The sequence below is a fragment of the Triplophysa dalaica genome, chromosome 18, assembly GCF_015846415.1.
Source record: "Triplophysa dalaica isolate WHDGS20190420 chromosome 18, ASM1584641v1, whole genome shotgun sequence".
Classification (NCBI taxonomy): Eukaryota; Metazoa; Chordata; class Actinopteri; order Cypriniformes; family Nemacheilidae; genus Triplophysa; species Triplophysa dalaica.
In genome coordinates this window covers 2,570,794-2,583,359 of record NC_079559.1, presented here as the reverse complement: position 1 = coordinate 2,583,359, position 12,566 = coordinate 2,570,794, and the positions used below count along the sequence as shown (strand labels likewise).

Sequence of the window (12,566 nt, the reverse complement as noted above, 5' to 3'; positions counted from 1 at the left end):
ATGACGGCACCACAGAGAGACAGAGAGGTTACATTGGTTCAGCCGGGAAGAATAACAATTTTTATTCGATTATTCTACTTACATATATTATAGATCATTTTCTATCATTTAGAATCCCACAGTACACAATAAAGGACCTTAGATAGTCTTGGTATTAAAAAATGATGATAATAAAATAATTGTTTAGCCAAAAATGAAAAGCTAGTGACAAAAACAAGAACTCATTAATGAAGGTTGTAATATAATACATAATTTATATATATATATGATTTTTAAATATATTTGTATGCCTTACTTTACATATTGATTACATGTCCATGTGGTGTTTGGTTTAATCTATGTGTGCTAATACTGAAGAATGCTAAATAATAAATAAACAAAAATAATAAACAAAGGTACTCTATTCTATTCAAGCCCATATCCATAAAAGCAACATTACCTTGAGGCTTTGGCCCAGGTAAAGGTGGCCGTGTTTTAGGTGGTAGCGGAGGGACATCCTGCGGCCCATTTTCACTTGTGCCATTGCAGTGCTGTGATTCCAGGGGTCCCGGGTCAGAACAGAACGGGGTCTCATGGGCTCCGAGGCAGGGGCCTGGCTCAAGGGACAGACTCTTGGTTAGGAGCTGTGGACTGGATACGGAAGAGCCTGACAGAAAGAGGGAGTGCAGGCTTGCTTTCATTTAGAGAATTGAAATATAGAAAATGGGACAAACCGATGCCTTATGTTGCTAGCATGGTTCGAGGTATTTGATCAAGTAAGCATTTGTCAATTCAAATTTAAGATTTTGGCAATGGTTTCACTTGAGCTTGTTGTTATCAAAATGAGTCAAAATGTGAATCTGTGTTTTTGCCTTTTCAATTCGGTTTCAGATTCAGTCACTATATCACTCTCTCTTTCGTAGCCAGTCCAAAATAATGCGCAAAGCGCCAAATGCAGTCGAACGAATAACTCTGGCGAATAAATAAAATGATTGTTTCTCACAAGTTGGCCAGTAACTTGATTAGGAACTGAAAAATAATGTATTAAAGAAATTGTAAAAAAAACAACAACAATGGCGGTTATGCGTGTCATGAAATAAAGACAAATAAATCAATCAATAAATGTACATCTGTACAGCATCCTCATGAGCAAAAATGTTTTTTGTATTTAAAGTTTTTTGAAAACGGCTGGCGAGTATAATTTATGGCTAGAAAAAGGTGCTTCGTGATCCCATAGAAGAACCATTGAGGCTGGATGATTCCATAAAGAACCTTAAATATCCGAAGAAGCTTCCTGTTTCACAGAATGTTATTTGAAGTAGAAAAAGAACTTATATTATAAAAAGAAAGAAAGAAATGGTTCTTATAAAGACCTTTGAGTGAATGGTTCTATGATATTGCAGTACAGCCCCTTTTCATGTTGGATCCTTTGTTACAATTATGCAAAAAAGTGTTATCATGATCATGTCAGGCAGCAATCTATTTCAAAATCAACAAGAGAGAAGAAACGAGACAGTCAAATTCAATTCAGCCTAATGTAATGCAGCCGCCTGGGCGTAATGGATTACATCTCGGTCGAGTGAAGCATCTATGAGCCCAGAAACCGTAAACGTACAACAAGTATTCACATAAATCACCGCCGGGTCATTAACTGTGCATGTACAGTCAGTCATCAGAGCGTTATGTTAATCTCAGGTTTAAATTACACATTTAGTCTAGCTGACAATCTGAACATGACATCCAACTATAAAAGACTTTTGTGTAAACGTGGGAGGCGGTCGAGCTCTTGTGTGTTAAGTAGGTCAGTGTGTTAAAGTGCCAGTGTCTACTGCTCCATCAATCCATTACGGGGCGACGTCACGCCACAGATCTGACAAAAAAAAAGCTCAACTAAAAAAAAGATGTAAAATATGGAGAAAGAGGCCCATGTATGTGATTTAAATATAGAGGGCTGTGGTATGAAAATAAACAGTGCTGGAACTTTTGTCGGAAGTGGCACGGACAGGTCAGACGAGTCATCTAGAGGATGTTGCCATTTAAAAAAAGCCCCGCTGTCCCATACAAAGAGCTAATTGGTTCCGTATGTTGACTCTCATACCAACTTGTGCAAGCAGGGGCCTGAAATGACTTCCACATGCTCCTCCGAAATTACTTAAAGGTGAAGAAAAGCTAGCGAGGAAGAAACCAAAGTTATCCTGACCGCAGATTGGGATTTGCAACGTTCGCCGTTTTCCCCATGTGCTCGGCACGGAAAAAGGCAAATGTGCTGGAGGGATGTGGAGTTAAATATATGAATAAAAAAAACATGCACATGTAATCCCTACAAGCATAAAATCCCAGATGAGTTATTTTTAATATCTTAATTATTTCTCCTAGACGTCTGTACGATTAAATGGACAGCAAATGGAAACTTTTGATTAAGATATTTCAAAAGAGATCGCCACCATGTCTCAATCTCAACTCAGATTTGCAATCAAAAGTCGATACTATTATAGATCTGGACTCAAACATTTCTCATCAAATTTACCCAAATCCATTATTTTACCTCTATAATCTACAGTCCACCTCCTTATGGATTTCAAAAATGTATTTTGTTCTCCTTTTGATGCTAAACATCTGATACTAAGTTGATTCTTAAATAAAACACAACGGATAACTCCATCAAATCTTGAGCTATGAGCTGGAACTTTACAAGAATTTATCTTCCGCAATCTCACATTTCTAGGAAATCTTTCACATGGTCTTCAAGACAGACTTTTTTCCCATAGCCGGCAAATAGCAGACAGAGAAAAAAAAATCTTTTTTTACAGACACAAAACCCAAAGTCGACTGAGGCAGCGCGGCCTTGACAGGAAAAATCCTCCTCTATTATTTTCTCGCCCCAAAACAACAAGCATGCATCTAATGAATACTAGACATGTATGCACACAATAGTTAGAAGGTCACGAAAAATAATCTGTTACAGACATCATACAGACTGAACTGACTGAAATGTTCATGCCCCATTTCTCCTGAAGACATACAGGGCAGACGGGGAGGGGGTTACCTTCATAAAGATAAAGTAGAGACTGACATACCGCTGGAATAAAACACGCTGTACTGCGCTTCTATTCACAAGACTAATCCTTCAACTGCTTCGGTTGCAGTTTATTAAAGGAATACTTCACACTAACTGCGTGTCATTTTTGGATGCACTATTTCTTTAAAGAAGTCTTTAGTCACACAGAGGTCTGTAAGCCTATTCTGAATTACCCATGATTCAAAGCTGCCTCGCCAGCATCCCTGACAAAAAAGAACCTTAAAGACATCCAGTCCCAGATTTACTATTGACTGTTGTAGCTTGCATTTCAATAACAAGACCTGTGGGTTTGGAAAACTAAAGATTTCCAATCAAAAATGTCTAAAAAGAAAATCTATAGAAAATGTTAATGAGCAATTAGGACGGCAGAGCAATTTGACCGACACAAAACCATACTATAGCCAAGACCTGATTTAAAGGGACAGAACACCCAAAAAAGAAAATAATTTCATCATGAATTCTTTCTTTTTTTTGCGGAACACAAAAGAAGATATTTTGAAGAATGTCAGTAAACAACATTGACCCCCATTGACTTGCTTTGTATGGACACATTACCACCGAGTCATTTCTCAAAATATCTTCTTTTGTATTCTACAGAAGGAAGGTTTTAAACGACATGAGGGTGAAGAAATGACAGATTTTTCTATTTAAATCCAAGGGATTATTCTTCAAGGTCAAATGCTGACTCTGAAGAATGCAGTATATACTTGCACCTGCATTGTAAAGAAATAACTATACAGGACAGTCACTTCATGCTTCAAATTTTTTCCCTATGCGGCGCCGAGGGGCTCATAAAACTGAGCCGTGGTACAGTGGAGACTGATGGAGGTATTGCTCGGCCGGGATTTGACGACATCTTCAAAAATCTCCACCCTCGGGTCTGATCCTTCAAGATATCTCTTACATCTTCACAATTCAGACTGATATCCACACAATGGCATGAAAACACCTTTATCTGAATGCTGATGTGCTTGTTGAGCTTTACACACTGGAGATATAAAGGTATACGATCAGAATTTAAACCAGGAATCATGTGGATTTCTGCTCCGTTACAAATTGGCTGCTCGGTGAAGCTATTAAAGGAGTAGTTCACTTTCAAAATAAATGTTCGTGATAATTTACTCACTCACATGTCAACCAAGATGTTTATGTAAAAAAAACGCTTGACTTGCTCTGTTCTGCAATGCGCGTTCACGATCTTCACGTAATACGTTATTATTTTGAAGATGGCACGCTACACGTAGGCTGAAGTACCGAGTCAGTGTTTACAAATTGAACGTGCAAGTTTTCAACGTAATAACGTATAACGTGAAGTCATGAACGCGAATTGCAGAACAGAGAAAGGCGAGCATTAGGGATTATAAAGCATATCGATTTTTTTTTTTAAATGATTAATAGTTTCGCTACATAAGACCCTTATTCATCGTCTGATATGGTTTAAAGCCCTTTGAAGTTGCAATGAAACTGTCATTTTGAGCTTCAACCGTTTGGAGTCCATTGAAATCCATCATATGAGAAAAATCCTGGAATGTTTCATCGAAAACCATCATTTCATTTCGACTAAAGAAACAAATACATAAACATCTTGGATGACATGGGGGTGAGTAAATGAGCATGAAAATTTATTTTGAAAGTGAACTACTCCTTTAAATCAAATCTACTCCAAAGGATCCGATTAAAGATCATGGGAAACAAATAAGAGTCATATAAATATCGCATCTCACACAAAGCACCCAGTTTAGATTTTTAGATTTGATTGAAGGAAATGACACGTGTGAATGAATTATACTCAACTTTTCTCTCTGTTCGGCATTATTATTTTTAAAAAAGTGCGGAGATGCACGTTTTGTTTTTCCAAGCATGCAGTTAGAGGCGAGATAGTCTGTTGGATGATGTCTATAGATTGGAGCATCTTCAGGTCACAATAACACCCCCAGTCAGTATCCCAGTGCCCTGTCAGTCCACAAAATCAATATGCCATTTGGTAAGCTTTGCTGATTCATCTATCTGCTTCGACTATGAATATTTCATGAACTGACTGATATAGAATGAGCACTCAAAAAAAGCCAGACCGCTTTACTCATCCCGACATACTGGAAACATAAAGAGGAACAGCAAACACGTGGCCATGGAAAAACACTCCAAAACAAAGGTTTGCTCTTTGATAATATCTCTCCCGCTGCAAGCATAGCCATGTGTTGAAAACAGTACGACTATTTATATCCCCGCACTGACAAGACATTCAACACACTGTCACCACACGAGTGCAGTCTCAGATACGCTTTCAGGCGGAATGACACTGCAGAACAATGTATAGTGAAGTGAAAAGACTAGTCCCTATAACAGGACCCGAGCTTTCCAAATTTCCGCAGAGATACATTACAGCAATTCAGATGCTGCGACGTGAATGCAGTAACATCAAGAGATTCTAACATACAGCAGGTAACCTACTGAGGATTGTCAATAATGTAGACTATAGCAGTGGAGACATCTGAGCTTCTATAGTCTGCATTAATGGGGTAGGGCCTGGCCTAAAACCACTAAACCACTGCACACATCTGTCAGTTTTTCCCAAGCTCCAGATAAGCAAATAAACACATTGCATTACAGGGATAAAAGTTCACCCTCAAAAATAACAGTATTATTTACACTCCTTCATATCATTCTAAACCTCTTAGAGAGAGAAAAGAGAAATATGACCATCGGACCATCCCAGCTCAGACCACTACATCCCCAACCAAGAGCAAAGACGGACTATTTGTCTTATTAATGCTGAAGTTACAATATTTGGTATTAAATGCTAAACTTAAATCACATGTCAGCAGTTTGAGTGCAGCTATGACACGTCAGAGGGGATCTGGCCCTCCCGGTTGAGTCTGGTTTCTCCCGAGGTTTTTTTCTCCATTAATCAATCATTGGAGTTTAGGTCCTCGTCACAGCAGGGCAGTGTTGGCCTGCTCACCGGGAGACTGCATTCATTTATTTATTTAGAAATTAGATATTATTTATTAGAATGATCTTACTCGTTGTTTAAATACAATGCACTGTGCTGTGTTTTAACTTTTCTGTTTTTCCTGTTTGCCCCTGTAAAGCTGCTTTGAAACAATACACATTGTGAAAAGTGCTATATAAATTAACTTGAATTGAATTAGACTTTCTTTCTTCAGCAGAACACAGCAGAAGATATTTTGCAGAACGTTGGTAACCAAACAACATCGGACCCCATTGACTTCCATTTTATGGAAGCAAAAAACGGTCATTTCTCAAAACATCTATTGTGTTGCACTGGTTATAAATGACATGAAGATAAATACATAGACAGAATTTACATTTTTGGGAGAACGATCCCTTTAAAATAAAAAGAAAGATTAGCCTCCTGTAGATTCACTGCACACACACATACGCCAGCTGCAGTGCATGTCTCCCTGCATCCCTGTGCAGCAGGATGCACCAGTTTGCAAAATGTAGGTGAAGCACAAATGCACATACCCCGGCCTGTTAAAAATGTGCATGTGGACGTGATTTATCATGTGCATGACACAAGATGTATGTTACAGGAGCATGTCCTAAATTTTTAGGCTATTGGATGTACCTTAAAAACATAAAAATGTAAGTATATGCCTATACAAGGCATCAATGTAACCCTTTACGCATGATTGAAGAAAGCACGGTTAAAATAATCTCATGTTGAATCAAATTATCAGTAAAAGGATGCCAGCTGGTGTATGCACCCCCTTCACATCCTGACACACTGAACTATTGAACATGCATGGGCAAGACGGTGTTTCATGCTGCACAGCATTCAATGAGCAAAATACACACTAGAGATCCCCACACTGCAGAATCCGCTTTAACATCGGATAAATTACACTTTTACATGACAAAACATAATATGGGAAAGCGGTTAAATGAGAGTATCTTACCCCGCAGCACACTGGTTTTATCCATATACATCGCGCAGCAAAATACAAAACCGGTCATGAAAATACAGAACGGGAGACACAATCACCCCCAAACGCTCCAAGGACGAAATAAATATCGAGATGACACGATTACAGCGAAATCAAACGCGATTCCGGTTGTTCCACCACCGGCAAATGACCTAAGACGCGAGGAGTATCCGCGCTCTCCACGCGCAAAAGCGCATCTCAAAACCAACGCGCTTTAATGCAAAAATCCCACTCCTCGTGCGCAAACTAAACCAGAGCGAATATTTTGCAGGTTTTGCGGCGTTGGGCCATGATGACACCGAAAATGCGGATATAATGGTTAGAAATAAAATCCACCCGGGCGCCCCCCCACCCCTCTCTGACAGCTCTGATAGCACAGACAGCAGCAGGACCCTGGTCCTTCCCCCAGCCCCCTCCTCTCCACCATTCTCATCTCTGTTTCCTTGACAACAGTTTAGAGGGTTTAGTTTGGACTGTGGGTGCGTGTTGTGATACAGCTAATATTATCCTGCAAAGCGCAAATGTTTCTGGTATTATGATTCGTTTCGACATTTTCACTTAAATGCATGCATTTGCCAAATGCTTTTATGCAAAGCGAGTTGCGTATTCAAGCCGCAGATTTATTCTGTATATGCGCTCCCAGGGAGTCGAACCCATGACCTTGGCATTTTCTCCCTGCAGATCTACCTTCACAATTTACTATATTCGCTTCACACAAAAATACACTGCATGGTGCATATAAAAATCAGGCAACTATCATGGTACCATGTCCAATAGACTCCTACTACATGATATATTGCAATGACATTTTTTTCATTGAAATTAAATACAATGTGATATCCTACAAAACGATATCATCATAATTTAAAAACAAAGAAAATATGCAAAACCATGTATACTTTTCTCGCTTTGCTCCAAAATAACGCTGATACGAAGTGTACATACATTTTCCTCTATTACGAGGATAAAACTGAGCTGATGTACATGAAATCAGAGTATTAAAATGAGTATGACAGATCTAGGGCCTGCGACTCATGACCTTCTCATATAAACCACAGGCGTGGTGCTGTATAATTAGGTTTTAAGTAAAAATAGGCATCTCAGACATCAGAAAGCTCACACAAATTCATCACACACATGACCCTGTTTGTCATCATCATGTGCCGACTTCAACTACAGAAAAATGAGTCAAATTGTAGAGTTTAGGCTTAACAGAAGCTAAACAGACTAGGCCAAATATAAATCCAATCTTTTAGGTAAAAGAATCATCTTGTTGATAGATGTGCGTCACTTTCTGTTTTATTACTTTATCAAGCACATCCACTAGCCAGAGAAACCTAACTATGGTCTATATAAATGTAAAAAAACAGAAAACTTGAATAAACTATGGGGAGACCAAGAGTTTGTGAAATGTTGAAATGAGGATATCCAGTGAGGTTAACACTTCTAGTGTGACTGACAATAATCACAGAAAAACCATCCATCCAGATGGATATCAAGCCAGATTAATGGCGAGTTTAGGACAAAGTAGACACTGAGAACACAACAATGAATTTTAACACAGAACATAAAAGTCTGTCACAACCAAGCTCAAGAATTAACACCCGTCAAATGTCCATAAAATTTAGAGTTAGCAAATCTACCATTAGCATTTAAATTGCGGAATCAAAAAGAGCTTTATCGCCAAGTGTGCTTGCTTGCCCGCACAAGGATTTTTTATCTTGGTTATTTCAACTTTTTGTACGCACATTAAAATACACAACATATAACAACAACTAAAGAGTAAAAACTAAAAGCTATAAAAAGACAATTATAGAGGATTAATGATTCTTCCAAAGCATTTATGTTTTGAAGGAAGGTCCACACATTTTTATCACCCGTATATATTTATAGCTGACGAATATCAATTTAATGTGATGTAGCAACCTAATTCCAGTTTCTGGTTATGATTTCGTTGCTATGGTGATTTGATACAAGGAGACTGCACGGCTGATGTCTGAAGTCACACAATTTACACGCAGCATGCCTCAAGGAGGGACTTCATTACACTATTGTATGTCTTCGAGTTTACATGACACGAGGGCAGTGTCTCTCTCTCTCTCTTTAATTTCTCTCACCCCTGCTGGGTCACTATTGCTTCTCTCTCTCAGGCCCTGGCGCAGGTTGTAGGCTTTAAATGGAGAGATTTACCCCCCTGATTTCCCTAGAGAGAAGACCATCTGCCTACTGTCACCCGGCCTAGTGTTGTGACTTCTATCCTGCGCGCATGCGCACTGACTGCGCTTCTAATGCCAGAGGCCATCGAGTCACGCATGCACGTGTTCTTCTTGTGCCCGACACAGGCAGCGAACAGCATTTACATTCATAAAATCACAAAAACATGATTCATTTACAAGATTTTATAGAATTCATACTTGCATTATTTCTGCATTGTAAACTCTAATCCCCTGCAATAAATGGACGTGAACAGCAAATAACAATGAAAATGTGCACATTTCCAGTATTCAATTATTAAAATGACCTTCACAGCTGAAAACATCCTCGTGTTTACCTCAAGGCCATGCAATCCAAACAACAGCCTCTTTGGATGAATATAACAGAGCTGTAGTAAAGTTCACTTGTCTTTTGTTTGCAACAGGAGGGGTGAACTAAGAGTTAATGATGTTGACCTTCGCTCGCTGCATTCATCTCACTTTTATCATCCCCTTGACAAATACACATATTACTTGAGAATAATTAACAACACAAACTAGACACAAGGCTTGTGCAAAATGAATTTCAAGTGCTACGGTAAAAGGCACAAATTTATAACGGTTTAGTTTAATATGATTAAAAGATAGGACTCCTGGCACTGAATTTAATTTCCATGTTGCTGGTATACTTATGTCTGGAAAAGGACTTCAACACAAGTACACAGACCTTGTGAAAACTAACTATGGTTTACTATAGTAAGTGATAATGTACAGGCAGCCGGTTGTTATCTCAGAGTATCACACTGAAGGGGCTTATTTCACGATAACAGCCCAGCTGCTTGTACATTATCCTGCTTATAACACGGCTACTTGCCACATGAGAAAAAAATGGACTTATATTATATTAGATCATTTTTACTGAATACAGACCTTCTGTAAGGATGAATGCAGACCTTCTGTTAGGAAAAGCTGTTTACTTCCGGCAAGGCAAGAAACGACATTCAGATGTCATGGACAGGCAATTTGGTATAATAATTTGTAAATATAATGTCATATGTGTTATTAAAAGATAAATGTACATTTAATTTGTCCAAAAAACAGTCAAAATGATTTCCAGCTTCCGGGCTTCCGTGTGTTATTAGTTTTGAGAGGTTGTTATCTGTTAATAACCAGAGCCATTGGGAGAGAGAGTTCTGCTAACGGAAGTCCAAAACGCTGGAGAGTCACATGATTCATGGAGCCTTCAGATATTTCCAGAGAGTTACGTTTTCTCTTTAAATGCTTTATTCCTTTATTATTTTTCATTAAAAGGCTTTCGTCTTTAAATTGGTTAGAAGTTCACCTCAGTTGGTCTGTTTAGTCGCAGCTTCATGCATTACTAGTAACTTCGGGAACTATTGAGAGCCTCCATGAACCGCCGTTGCTGTGAAAAAACTGTTTCCTTGACTAAATTTTGTGTTCATCAGCACCTACATACAGGTTGTATTTCTGAGCGCATACAGGTCACATGACCAGAAAACATGGCGGATGCAGTATGGCCGAAATGTATTCATGCTTCTCACACTATATAGAACATACCGTTTTAACAGTCGATAGGTAGGGACTTATTCAAACTCAGTCGTACTGTCAACATTATGCAATTTAAGACGCAGCTTCAGGGTACTATACATAATATACAGTCTCCCACAATACAGTCTGACATACTGCTGAGCAAAACAGAATATTCAATGAAGGAAAAATGACTTATCCTCCTGTATCGGATCATGACAAATGGCTGTTACTTATCAGAAAGATGCCAAGAGGTTGGAAGGGAAAGGATGAAAAATAAGAGATACTGCTGATGTCAGCCAAAAAAATAGGGTCAATTCTATTTTATTCATATAGCGTTTTGTATAATTTTGCATTGTTGTAAAACAGCTTACAGTAAATAGATAATAGGACAGACTGTATAGAGAGAATGAGGAAATAGTATAGAAATAAAAAAATATATGAGTTTATAGAAAACATAAAAATTTTGAAAAAACACACTACTACAGAATACACTGTAACATGTAAAACTAACTGGTAAAATGTAAAACAATGACAAACACAGCTTCAGTAAAGCATGTCATTTTGTTCAGACGATCAACCTGGATTTTTATAAATCAATGCTTTATAACAAGACAATATTAAATAAAGATAACAAACTAAAATTATATTTCGTGTTATGGATTTTCACATCTAAGTTAGAATCCTAAATACATTTTTTGAACGTGTGGTAAAAAGTAAACTGAGTGAAACACATTGAGTGAGGCTGTCATAATTCATGCATGAAAAGGTTAATACTGACTTTAAACGGCATGTTAGTATTTAATTCCTAACACATCTCTGCACAATGGATTTATGTCTAAAAACGAATGGAGTAGCAGGAAGCATGACAGAGTTTGTCCTCCGCTGATGTACAGGAGGTGTTGAGTACACCAGTGGATTAAGGCCGGCTGTTGTGTAGTGTTTGTAATGGAGATGGTGTGAGTGGTGCGGGGCCGGTCGAGGCCTTGAGAGTCTCAGCTGTTTGCTTGCTGATATGTTGAACTCAATCCCAGAGGGCTCCATTTGTTACGCCCCCTTCACCAGATGTCTAACAACACTCTCAGCTAGAGGGGGCTGGTTGTCAGCTGACTTGTGAGAATACTCAAAAAAACATGATAAATAATATCCGGTCCTTTTAAAAACAAGCCTCTTATGACCTTCACATGACTTTAGAATAAAAAACTAAGTTTTGAGCAACCCCACCAAGAAAATATTTTTGGGACTATGAACAAATAAGAGTAAACCAGGCTTAAAGATATATAAACAAAGGACACTACATTTGAAATAATGTTAACTAATACACAAAGTAAAATTAGACCCAAAAATACAAATTCTGTCATCATTTATGCAACCGCATGTCATTCCAAACCTGTTCATGACTCTTTCTATAGACAAACAGGTTTGGAATGACAATAGTGAAGCGTAAATAATGAAAGAATTCACATTTTTGGGTGAACTGTCCCTTCAATAACACATTTTGATTGAAACAATCAGCGTTATTTTGTATGGTTCTCCAATTGCTTCCATTGTTTATCACATTTGTAAGTCTCTTTGGATAAAAGCATCAGCTTACTGAGCAAATGTAAATGTAAGATTCCTTATCAACTAAAAGACTCTGCATTTGAAATAGGTTTTACCATTTTCTTCCACAAATAAAATCGGTCACCACTCCGCACCTCTACAGACCTTCCCAAAATGACCTACTCAAAGATTCAGTCTGAGAAAGAAACAGCTTGCAGATATTCAAGAAAGACATTCACGGTGCACAAAAGGTGAAAGATTTATGATATCATTGAT

General features: G+C 38.2%; 1 protein-coding gene across 1 annotated transcript in view; it reads right to left on the bottom strand.

The window, feature by feature from the left end:
- fgd1 (FYVE, RhoGEF and PH domain containing 1) overlaps positions 1-12,566 on the bottom strand; it is a 36,460-nt gene that overhangs the window by 15,023 nt on the left and 8,871 nt on the right. The window contains exon 2 of the mRNA XM_056729895.1: positions 440-646. Within this exon, the coding sequence (XP_056585873.1) occupies positions 440-646 (207 nt within the window). The remainder of the gene's footprint in view (positions 1-439; positions 647-12,566) is intronic.